The 12,501-nt window shown below is 39.6% G+C and overlaps 1 protein-coding gene across 12 annotated transcripts in view; it reads left to right on the top strand.

The window, feature by feature from the left end:
- Positions 1-12,501, top strand: part of MAP4 (microtubule associated protein 4) — a 421,944-nt gene that overhangs the window by 351,114 nt on the left and 58,329 nt on the right. For 8 of the 12 annotated variants that reach the window (XM_033931948.1, XM_033931947.1, XM_033931950.1 and 5 more), the window contains 2 exons: positions 872-997; positions 6,620-6,745. The exons of 2 other annotated variants lie outside the window; for them this stretch is intronic. In XM_033931948.1, the coding sequence (XP_033787839.1) occupies positions 872-997; positions 6,620-6,745 (252 nt within the window). The remainder of the gene's footprint in view (positions 1-871; positions 998-6,619; positions 6,746-12,501) is intronic. 2 more of the 12 variants (XM_033931955.1, XM_033931956.1) reach the window with 2 other exon arrangements.

The following is a 12,501-nucleotide window of genomic DNA, read 5'->3' as shown; positions in this document are numbered from 1 at the left end:
TGTGAACTCAATGAATAGGGTTATTTTTTTTTTTTTCTCAACAGCTGTCCAAATACAATTTAGCTATTCAATCAATCATGAATGTAGACACCCAAGTAATTTATGGCCGCTGCATTCCAACAATATAATCTTCAATGAACCTTGCTATCTTAAAATTACAAATGCCACAAAAATGTCAGAGAAACACATTTGGTTGTGTGAAGTACTTCTTTCTCCAAAAACATTGATAGTGATCAACATAGTTTACATTTCATAGGAGTTATTTTTATCTAAATATCCATACAAGCTATTAATCCTGTGATTCTAAATATATTCAGTGGACTTCAGTGTGTTTGCTCTCTGAAGTCTCTTCCCCTTCTCTGGCTCTTTGAGAAGGGGTGCATAGGATTCACCAATCTAATCAGGACATTTCTGTTCTGCTTAACCAAAATGCGGCTCAAGGTAAATTAAAAATATAAGTAGAAATGGACCAATCCCATTTGGTTGCAATACATTAAAATACAAGAACATTCTAAAACTTGAATATCTATTGGATATCGCTCAGATGCTAAATACATTAGAGGTACTGTAATTTCTTAAATATTGCATTGTAGTTTATTCTATAAATCAGGACCTCTATCAAGGATCTCTCTAGTACACTCAGACTCTTAAAGGGTTCCATGGTACGAAAGGGTTAAGAACCTCCTAATCTAGAGGACCTCTTCATGCTCCTGTTTTTCCTAGGAAAATGCCTGCTTGATTTGCTTAACATGTCTAGTTTTATTTGTTGCTAACTTTTTTTTGTTCTGTCAATATCTGTTGTCCCCCCCCCCAACCCTAACATTTTGCTTTTGCATATCTTGGTTTAAAATCTGCCTTTGTCTCTGTCTAGGCCAAAGTAACAAAACCCGAAAAAGCTGACCCAGCCCGCAAGTTTGAGCCCTTGCCAGTAACTAGAATAGCCGCTGTTAAAACGGCTGTAACTAAAAAGCATGCACAAAACCAGACCAGTGGGAAAGTGAGTTTTATTTCATTTATAGACCTTTCACCAAATGAAGCCAAGAGGAAATGGGCCTGACACTTTTCCTCGCATGCGCTTTCCCGTCAGTCCTAACACTTCCTTTACGGCCTGCCCTTTCTGCTTCCTTCTGTTTTCTGATTCTCAGCACATTCTTTTATCCTATGTAAGTACACTTTGTAATGAAAAGCAGTACTCTTAAGTTCCTGAACTTGGCTTGGTGGTGGTTTTAATTTACACTTCTCCATCCGGATTCGCGGGGGATGGGCAGAGCCGGACGGCGAATGGTGAAATACCGCGAATATCTTCTGTTCCGGCTCTGACCCACCCCCGCCTCCCTCCTGCCTTCCTCCCGGCATCCCGGCCTTACCTGGTGGTCTAGCGGGCTTTTGGGGCAGGAGCGATCTTCCTACGCTCCTGCCCCGTGCAGATCGCCAATAGGAAATAGCTGCCGTGAGTTCCCATAGTCTCTTGGGGCAGGAGCTATCTTCCTACACTCCTGCCCCGTGCAGATCGCCAATAGGAAATGGCTGCCGTGAGTTCCCGTAGTCTCTCGAGACTACGACGGGAACTCCCCACAGCCATTTCCTATAGGCGATCTACACGGGGCAGGAGCGTAGGAAGATCGCTCCTGCCCCGAAAGCCCACTAGACCACCAGGTAAGGCCGGGACGCCGGGGGAAGGCTAAACTGTGGGGTTTTTTCTTTTTTTCCCTCTCCCCAAAAAATCACGAATATGTGAAATCGCGTTTGCCAAAACCGCGAATGGAGAGGGGGAAGTGTATAGCTTCATATTTTAGGATTTTTTTGCTTCCTTAACTTCTTGGACTTGGCTTGGTGGTGGTTTAATTTATTTAATTTATGGCTTCTTATTGTAGAATTGTTTGTTTCCTTGACTTCTTGCCTTTTGTTCCTGAACATAGTCTTAGGGCTCCTTTTACGAAGCCTCGTTAGCGGTTTAACACACGAAATAGCACGCACTAATTTGCCGGCCGCATTAGCCGCTACCGCCTCCTCTTGAGCAGGCGGTAGTTTTTCGGCTAGTGCGGGGGTTAGCACTTGCTAAAAAGTTGCATGCGATAAAGCCGCTAACGCGGTTTCGTAAAAGGAGCCCTTAAAGTTTTGCTAGGAAATCCTTATAACTAATAACAGTGAAGCTAGCTGAATTTTTTTGTGATGAAGGATTTTTTTTAAATGCAAAATACTTGTGTTGAGTATAAGAGGGGAGGTTGGAGTATGCTTTAGAATGCACAAGACAAAAAAAAATGGAAAATCTATCTCTAGGAAATGAATCAGATATGATAAAGCCATACACATTAATCTAACCACTTGTGCAGCTGGCATGCAAAGATTAAAACAAAAACGCCGAAAGCATGGAGTTAGCCTAGAAACCAAATGCACTTGAATGCTATAATTATGAGGTCTTTCAGGCCAGTATTGAAGCAGTACTGAATACCTTGTATTCCACGTACAGCCAGTTTGCAAAGGAAAAGCTGTGTGTGAAGGTTAAAAGCATTGATATCTGTGGATGTTTTCAATGGTGTTGAAATACCTTGGTATTCTTCAATCCATAAAAAATAAAACAGAGAGCTACAACCAATAAATAACGGGATTCAAAAGTAAATCTCAAAGATAAGAAAAAGAAATCCCTAAAGAGTATATACCATAGAAAAATACTATAATATCAGAGCAATGTACTCAAATTGCAAAATTAGAAATGTGCATATTTATTAATTTAAAATTTGCAAAAATATCACAAAATTTTCATAGAATAGCATACACAGAACACCATCCAAACAAACCAGACAAGATATAACAACATATAACATATAACAGGCACTATCAAACCAGGCTGGAAAAGGCCACACAAAAAATCATACAATGATATATAAATATAGCTGTGTTCAAAAGTTCATAAATCACTTAGCTTGAGAGTTCGAAGTCTTCCTGGAACAGTGTCCACGAGGAATGTCTGGTTTGTTTTTTAGTGTTGGTATGGTGTTCTGTGTATGTTATTCTATGAAAATTTTGTGATATTTTTGCAAATTTTAAATTAATAAATATGTACAACGTTTCTAATTTTGCAATTTGAGTACATTGCTCTGATATTATAGTATTTTTCTGTGGTATATACTCTTTAGGGATTTCTTTTTCTTATCTTTGAGATTCTTCAATCCATATACATGTGCTGGCTTCTCTCCAGAGTTAGAATTGGAATGTGTATGACCATCTCTGGGAAAAGGTGACGTAACTTCATCAGAAACAAAAAAGTGAGGTTTTAATGAATTTGAATTCTGTTAGACCAAACAATTTGTAATACAAAAGCCCCAAAGCCGTCCTTTTATGTGAAAGAATAAGTAACAGAAGTTCAAACTGCTTATGGACCGTGACATGAAAAGTATATAAAATATTCAGGCCAGCAATGACAAAATACCAAAATCAGTGCACATTTAGGGGGAAAAGGCAGCTGAGGAGAGATGACACAGGTCTGTAAAATCCTGAGTGGTGTGGAACAACAGGTAAATGCAAATTGATCTTCTCCTTCAAAAAGTGCAAAGACCAAGGGACACTCTATGAAATTGGTGTTATATTTAAAACAAATAGAATATTTTTTTTCACTCAGTGTAACATTAGGCTTTGGAACTTACTGCTGAAGGATGTGGTACGAGCAATCATGTAGCTGAGTTGAAAGCAGATTTGGACAAATTCCTGGAGGTAAAGACCATAGATGATTATGGTAGATCTGGGAAAAGCCACAGTTCATCTCTGGAATTGGTAGCATAGGATTTTGCTTTTTGGTGGGGTTCTGCCAGGTACTTGTGGTCTGGCTTGAACACAGTTAGAAGTAGGGTACTGGACTAGATGGACCTTAGTTCTGACCCAATATGCAAACTTTGTTCTTCTGTATACAGTCGAGTAGTTTGTTGTCTAGCATTATCTAGTTAAAATTATTTTTATTTAGTAATAATAAAGAATAACATGAAACTGCACAATCAGATTTGTGTAATGTATTTGTTATATAACAACCGTACCCTTATCCCAAACTCCTCATCTACATCCAGCTATCTTTCTCCCATCTATCTCACCTTCCCGGTCTCATAGCAGTGTTATCTGATTTTGTAGAAGGTTTGGACTCTAACCTCCCATGTAAAAAATCCCTGTCATCTCACTCCCAAACCACTCTCCCACCCTATGTTACTTACCATCCAAGAGGATTTGGACAAAAACAATGAAGATGACCCAATGTAATGAAATGCTTTATTGTTCAACTAAAAAAAAAACTTGACACAAACATGTTTTGGACCTATAGCCTGCATCAGAGGTCTCCATTCTTGTATTTAGCTGGTCAAAACAATACAGCTTGCAATGGTGCCTTGCTATAAACAAGCAGTAGTTAAGCAATCTGGACCAAACAATTAGCAAAAGTCTGGAGAAATGTATCCTTTTCACAATGCCATAATACAAACTTTGCTCAAAAGCATGCAAGCTTCTTTACAATGAAATCTAAAACTTAAGCTCAGACCAAATAGAAAGGCCCTAGGGCAGGGGTGCCAAAGTCCCTCCTCGAGGGCCGCAATCCAGTCGGGTTTTCAGGATTTCCCCAATGAATATGCACGAGATCCATTTGCATGCACTGCTTTCATTGTATGCTAATAGATCTCATGCATATTCATGGGGGAAATCCTGTAAACTGACTAGATTGCAGCCTTCGAGGAGGGACTTTGACACCCCTGCCCTAGGGGAAAAGGTAATAGTTTTCTGCAGCAGGATCTCCAAGTAACAGAGTGTACCTCTTCAAAAATGTCTTTAGACAGAACTATAATGTTTAAGAGAGCATCCCTTCCATTTCACCACACTTAAGACAGAGCAGAAGAAATGCAAACTGCCCTACAAGCCTGTTGCTAAAAAATATGTTCTCCTGTATAGTGTGATGATGATATTTCCTAAAAGTTGCATTAGTCACTCATGCAGGAATCTACTTCAGTGCTGCTAAAATATCTGTTGAGGTTGAGATTCCCAAATTCAGCTCCTATTTTCTAGCTAGGTCAGCATAGTTTGGAGGTGGAAGGAGATCTTCCAACTTTTTCGTCAAACCCAACACCGACATTGTTGGAGAGGTTGCATTAAAAAAAATCCATGAGTTTTCTATTAGTCTCTACAAAGAAAACCTTTCAGTCCCATGTATCTAACATACTTGGCCAGTTGTGTATATATATGCATATTTTTCAATCTTGGAGACCTGCAAATGTAGTCATAAGTATTCAGGTGAGTGGCATGGTCCATCTATGAGAAAATCATGAAAATAGCAGATCTCTTTGAGCCCAATAAAGATGAACTTTAGTATCCAAACTTAGGGGAAAAACCCACATTTCCCAAAACAGGATATGATCACTTTGCTTAGCCTGTGACATCCACAATGATAGAAGTATGTGCCATAACCATTGAAGATGAAAACACAGAATGTCTTAGATGTACAGGAACTCTTAGTATCCACTTGTAATAAATAAACAAGATGCAGCAGAGTAAAGGAATCTTTTTCCATAGACAGAGTACAGTCATCCAAGTCTAAAAGCAAATCCCTAGTATGTTGAAGAAGACATGCCTAATTATATAATCTAAGATTGGGGAACATATTTAGAGTACCTGTTGAAGTTCAAGGCAGTATACAATTTTTTACTAAGATAAGGCGGTACATCAAATGCCAGTAAACATATTGCCACATAACTTCATAGAGTGTCTTTTGTACTTTTTGAAAGGATAAACAATTTACATTTATCTGTTCTGCTTCACTCAGTATTTTGTAGACTTCTGTCAAATATCCACTCTGCTGCCTTTTCTCTAAAGTAAAGGCCAAGCGGTAAAGGGTGACATGCTTTTCATCGCCTCTGCTGTTATATTAGGGAAATTGCTAGAAAGTTTGTCCTACATGATGGCTGCTAGTTAGAAAAAAGGCTGTGTTCTAGGGATGTGTATAATAGGGGAAAAACTGGAAGAGTGTGTGCATCGGGGTGTAGGATATGCCTGAAGGTAGGGAGAAAGGAGGGATATGTGCATGGGTTGGAGACACTACACAGAGTTGGGGGGTAAAGAGGAGGCCAAACATGGTTTATAGAAAGGAAAGAGGCCAGGTTTGGTGGATATGTTGGGGGGGGGGAGGAGATGGAGAGATCTGGGAGAATGCCACAGCAGGATTCAAAAGAATAAGCTTGGAGGTGGGTTTGAGATCTGTGGTGGAGTCGGTGCCTTAGAAGGGGTAAGGGTGTCGACCTGAGCAAAAAAAAAAAGACTTCAGATCTGAGCAGAAAAGACCATGCCTTTGTGATGGAATTCTACACACACACAAATACAATAGACAACGAATTTTCAAAATTTATGCAGTATTTTAAAATGTATTTTGTACAGAATTCTTTCAGGAGTAGAGAATAGCTGTATGGTTCTGTGCCTGATGGGATTGTGATGAATGTCACTCACTCTAACTATCGCTACTTGAAGTTGTTCCTGCTTGTCCTGGTTTTGTCTCTTATTTGCCTTCAGTTAACAAGTTATTCCTCCCCCCCCCCCCCCCCATATTTTGCTTTTGCATATTTTGGTTTAAAATCATCTGCCTTTTGTCTCCGTCTAGGCCAAGGTGGCAAAAGTCGAGTCAGCCGACCCAGCCTGCAAGTCTGAACCCCTTCCTGTAACTAGGACAGCTGCTGTTAAAACAGCTGTCTCTAAAGAGAGTGCACTAAAACAGACTGATGGGAAAGTGAGTTTTCTTTCATTCTAGACCTTTCGCCAAATGAAGAGAGAAATGGTGAAAGCGGAGCTGGGCTTTTTTTTTTTTCTCACAAGTCACTTCCCTTCATTCTGAACTTATCCTGTCTCTTTATTGCACTGTTGCTTCCCACTTTTTTTTTTTTTTTTTTAAATAATTTATATTCTGCATATCCTTCAATTCTATGTGGATTACAAATTATTCAGGCGCTTGAGCATTTTTCCTTAACTGTCCTGGTGGGCTCCCACTCTAACTAATGTACCTGGGACAATGGAGATTAAGTGACTTGCCCAGGGTCACAAGGAGCAGTGCGGGATACAAACCCACCACCTTAGGGTGCCGAGGCTGTAGCTCTAACCACTGCACCACCTTATTTTTAATTTCTTCCCTTGTACTTTCCAAGTGTCGGCATTTCCAAAGTATACTCCTGAGGCTTAAATTCAACACTGCACTTTCACCCCTTTGCATGACTTCCCTTACACTTATTATATGCACCATGGAACTTCATAAGCCAGCTTTTTAAACTCGGGTAATCTCCTTTGATTTTTTTTGTTTTGTTTCCTGTAGGCAGTGATTATTTAGCTGCAGCTTCCATCTGTTTAAGGAATGTAAAGCTTCCACTACTTCATGCTCTAGGTTCTCACTAAAGCATCATGCCAGGAATCCTTATGCTTATCTGCAAAGCCCACATTTGCAAGCACCAAATGTCCAGATAGTTTGCATATGGCTTTTATGTGGGCAACTGTATGTACACATAAAGGTTTCCTTCCTAGCCTGATTTGTGCTCACGTGAAGGCCTTGTTTAATCTAGCTAAAAGTACATATGCTGTGTCAATCTGTGCATATTTCTAGTTAGACACAACAATTAATCATGTTACCTTACCAAGATTGGATTTTTATGTACTATAATTTGGGTTAATGGCTTTGGAGTAAAGAATGACACAGAGATAGGTATCCGTGGGACAAAACACATAGAGATGAGGACAAACTTTATTCCTGTGTCATTCTCTAATAATCTTGAGACTAGCTTTAAACAGAACCAGCATCTATAAAATCAATAAGTAAAATTTTAACATATCTTGGACAACTGGCAACTGAATTCAGTGATTAAGAAAACTGCAGAAGCTGCTTTAATGAACTACTGTTAAATTATATCATTTGTATCTTGTTTGCTTTTGGTGTGGCAACAAGACTTGTCTGCAACATCTGTCCATCCATCATGTGCCCAGTTGCTTAAGCATCTTACTGTTACTGCAACAGATTCATCCACTGTTGCTGCCATCAAGGAGCATTTCCAACATTTAAAAGACACTTATTTTCCCGTTTATCCATTACACTTCAACAATGATTTCTCCAACACCTGGAGCAACCCATCCGGCGTTTCGCAAGGGTCCCCACTATCCCCTCTGCTTTTCAATATCTACATGACCTCACTGAGCGTTCAATTAACCCAGCTGGGGATAAAATTATTCAGTTACGCTGATGACTTCACAATTATTATCCCATTTGCCAACTCTATCTCGGAAACAATTCCAAAAGCATCAGAAGCCATAAACTTGATGGAACATTGCATGACAGACTTCAAACTCAAGCTCAATACTGAGAAGACAAAATTCTTTATCGCTTCACCGCACCCTCTTGACACCAAAACCCCACTAGACATCAACAAACATTAAAATACTGGGTGTAACTCTGGACCAATGCCTCACCATGAAAGATCAGGTGGACTCCCTAATCAAAAAGAGTTTTTTCACCCTCTGGAAACTTAAATCCATTAAAGCATACTTTGATAACTCTGCCTTCAGAATCTTGGTACAATCCCTCGTATTAAGTCAACTCGACTACTGTAACATCGTCTACTTAGCAATCCCCCAAAATAATATGCGACGATTACAACTAATGCAAAACACTGCGGTCAGACTAATCTTCGGTCTAAAGAAGTTCGATCACGTGACGCCATACTTCAAACAGCTACACTGGTTGCCGATGGAAGCTCGTGTAAAGTTTAAGTTCACCTGCCTCTGTTTTAAAGTTTTCTACGGTCTAACCCCTAAATACATCACTGACCTATTCTCCTTCTCAGCCAACAAACACAAGAGAAGTTCCCACTCGCACTTCGTTTCTCCCCCGGTTAGAGGATGCAAACTAAAAAAACACCATGAGCATCTTCTCTCACATCAGGCTGCTCTATGGGGTAAAGACCTAGAACAACTCCTATTGCCCACCACTTATGAGGTATTCAGGAAACGCCTCAAAACCACCTATTCCTGAAATACCTAGACAGTTAACCCACTTCCCTCTTTCCCCTCCCTTGCCCTTTCTCCCCATTGTTCCCCACATCCCTTAAGTTAATTCAACTTGTACGTCAACTCAACTTGTACTCCACTAATCTTTTGTAAACCGCATAGAACTTAACGGTATTGCGGTATATAAACTGTTATTATTATTATTACACAGTGTTGGTTCTTTTCTACACCCATGTCTGAAAGACTTTCCAATTAGCCTCCTAGATGTAGAAACACAGGCATCTGACTCTTTGAGAAGGTTGTACAGAATATTATGCCTTATTAAGCTTTAATAAAAAGATTTAAGTGTTCAAGGCTTGTGCAAATGAGGACAGAGTCCATGGGGATGGGGCGGAGACGGAGCCTGCGGGGACAAACTTTGTCCCCATGTCATTCTCTATTTTGAAGATCTTTCTTCATAAGCAAAATATTAGTTTGAGTGCAATCATCAGTAATGACAGTAAATCAGACATATGAGAACATAAGAGTTGCCTTACTGGGACAGACCGAAGGTCCATCAAGCCCAGTATCCCGTTTCTAACAGTGGCCAACCCAGATCACAAGTACCTGGCAAGATCCCAATGAGAAAAACAGATTTTATGCTGCTTATACAATACAGTGTCTTGTATACCGCAGTTCTCTACAAGGAATCTAAGCAGTCTTCTGGAAGTGGTGGGTTGTCTTAGGTATGTTGGCAGTTTGTTCCAGATAAGAGGTCCTTGGTATTCAAAGGTAGCCTCAAATATTATGGTCCATCGAACTTGTTGAAGTGACAGGTAGGATAATTTAAAATGTTGCAAAACTCGTGAATTGAAGGAGGAGCGTGGGAGTTTGATATCAGAAGTTAGTCATAAGGACATAGGGAGTGCCTCTGCTGGGTCAGACCAGAGGTCCATCGTGCCTCATTTGAGTTTTCTCCTTAGATCGCTTTGTGAACCATTCAGGCTATTTTGAACTGGATTCATTTTTTCATTGGCAGCCAGTGCAATTCGTACCATCTCATTTTGACAGTTAGTCTGGCGGCAGTGTTTTGTAATAGTTATAGTCTCTTGAGCTCTTTTTCTGTAATGCCACAATATGAGTTACATGAGTCCAGGTATAGTCTTAAGACAGATTGTGCTATTGTCCTGAAACTGGCCTGGGTTAGGACTGCTCTTATTGTCCACAGCTTTCTCATCTTAAATAATTTTTTCACCAAAGAGGTGGCGTGTGTTGAATGTTAAGTTCAAGTCTAGTGTAACTCCCAATATTTTGGAGGAATTTTCTATCTTTAGTCTCTTGTCTGTGGACAGTTCTAACTCGTTGCTAGGTAGTGAGTTATGGTGAGTTTGAAGAAGTTTCTCGTCATCCATTCACTTAGGTCATCAATAATGTTTTACAAGAAATGTAGGGTATCATATAATGAGTCTTCAGCTATAAATAATGAAGATATCATCTATGTAGAAGAGGATGTGATCTCGGGTCGAGAGCAGATTATTTCCCAAAGCTCTCAAGTAGATGTTAAACAGCACAGATGATAGTGGTGAACACCGCAGAGGGCCTTCCATTCCTGGGATTTCTTAACTTTCCAAAATTTATATGTTCTATTTTCTAGGAATTATGAAGACCATTGTAGTACCATACCCTGTACGCCAAGTTTGTTTAATTTGAGAAGTAAAGTGAGTGGTCCACTGTATCAAAACCTACCAAGAGGTAGTAGTATGGCTTGCTTGCCTTATAATAGGAATAAGCAGTGGATTTCCTCAAGCCATCTTAATAATGGCTTATGGACTTCTATTTTAGGAAATTATCCAAACTTTTTTTTTTTTTAACCCCGCTAAGTCAACTGCTTTCACTGTGTTCTTCAGCAACAAATTCGAGTTTAGTTACCTGTTGAATGATTAAATATTTTCTCCACTTTGTTTTAAATCTACTACTTAGTAGCTTCATCACATGCCCCCTAGTCCTAGTATTCGTGGAAAGAGTAAACAAGTGATTCACATCTACTCATTCAATATTTTATAGTCCCCTATCATATCTCCCCTGAGCCATCTCTTCTCTAGGTCGAATAGCCCTAGTTGCTTTAGCCTTTCCTCATAGGGAAGTCATCCCATCCCATTATATCATTTTGTCATCCTCTGTAACTTTTCTAATTCTGATATATCTTTTTTGAGATGGGGGCAACCAGAACTGCATAAGAATTGCCATACTGGAACAGACCAAAGGTCTTTCAAGCCCAGTATCCTGTTTCTAACAGTGGCCAACCCAGGTCCCAAGTACCTAGCTAGATTCCAAGTAGTAAACAGATTTTATGTTGCTTATCCTAGGAATAAGCTGTGGATTTTCCCAAGCCTTCTCAATAATGGCCTATGGACTTCTCTCTTAGGAAATTATCTAAACCTTTTTTAAACCCTGCTAAGCTAACTGATTTTAGCACATTCTTCAGCAACGAATTCCAGAATTTTACATGTTGTGTGAAGAAATATTTTCTCCGGTTTGTTTTAAATCTACTACTTAGTAGCTTCATCGCATGCCGCCTAGTCCTAGTCCGCTATATCTTTTTTTAAGGGTCGTATGCTTTTGAGATACAGTGACCAGAATTGCACACAGACAATATTCAAGTTTTGGCTGTATACCATAGAGCAATCCAAGAGCATTATAAAATTTTCATCTTTGTTTGCCATTCCTTTCCTAATAATTCCTAACATTCTATTTGCTTTCTTGGCTGCTGCCACACATTGAACTGAGGGTTTCGATATATCCTCAACAATGACACTTAGATTCTTTTCCTGGGCAGTGACTCCTAACAAAGAACCCAGCATCACATAATATTCAAGGTGCGGCCGTAACATAGAGCGATACAAAGGCACGATGATAACACTGGGTTTGTAACCCCTGTGGAAGAAGAAGAAGCAGTAAAAAAGCCTTACTATTAAGCGTATGTCAAACTGTGGGGTTTTTACTGTCACAGGGCTTCAGAGATCATTGGAATAGGTGAACTTACTTGACAATAAAGCACAGGTGGCAGCTGTCAGAGTTGAAGAGGGTAACCTAGTACTAATAGATAACTCAAATCCATAGGATTGACCAGTTGCAGCTGGCAACTGTGTAGAGTACATGATTAAATATCAAAATCTGCTTTAACACGTGCTTAGTTAATGCACCCAATTGAGAAAAACAGGGCTTGTTACTTGTGTCTTAAAACAGTATATTAACACAGGTTAGTAAATGAGGCTTTAAGTTTTTATAATTTCTTTACAGATTGATTCTGTTTATTCTCTTGTCGTACTGTAAAAAAAGAGGCTTTCCTGAGCTAAGGAGCTGAGTTTATAAGGGACATAAGTGTGTTTGTTAGTCTCATACAGTGTCTCCTCCCCCTTAATACCCAAATGTTCACATAAATTTATTTATCCCAGGACAAGCAGGCAGCATATTCTTAACACATGGGTGACGTCACCGACGGAGCCCTCGGTACGGACCTTT

The sequence above is a fragment of the Geotrypetes seraphini genome, chromosome 2, assembly GCF_902459505.1.
Source record: "Geotrypetes seraphini chromosome 2, aGeoSer1.1, whole genome shotgun sequence".
NCBI lineage: Eukaryota > Metazoa > Chordata > Amphibia > Gymnophiona > Dermophiidae > Geotrypetes > Geotrypetes seraphini.
This window is presented reverse-complemented; position numbering and strand designations above follow the sequence as displayed.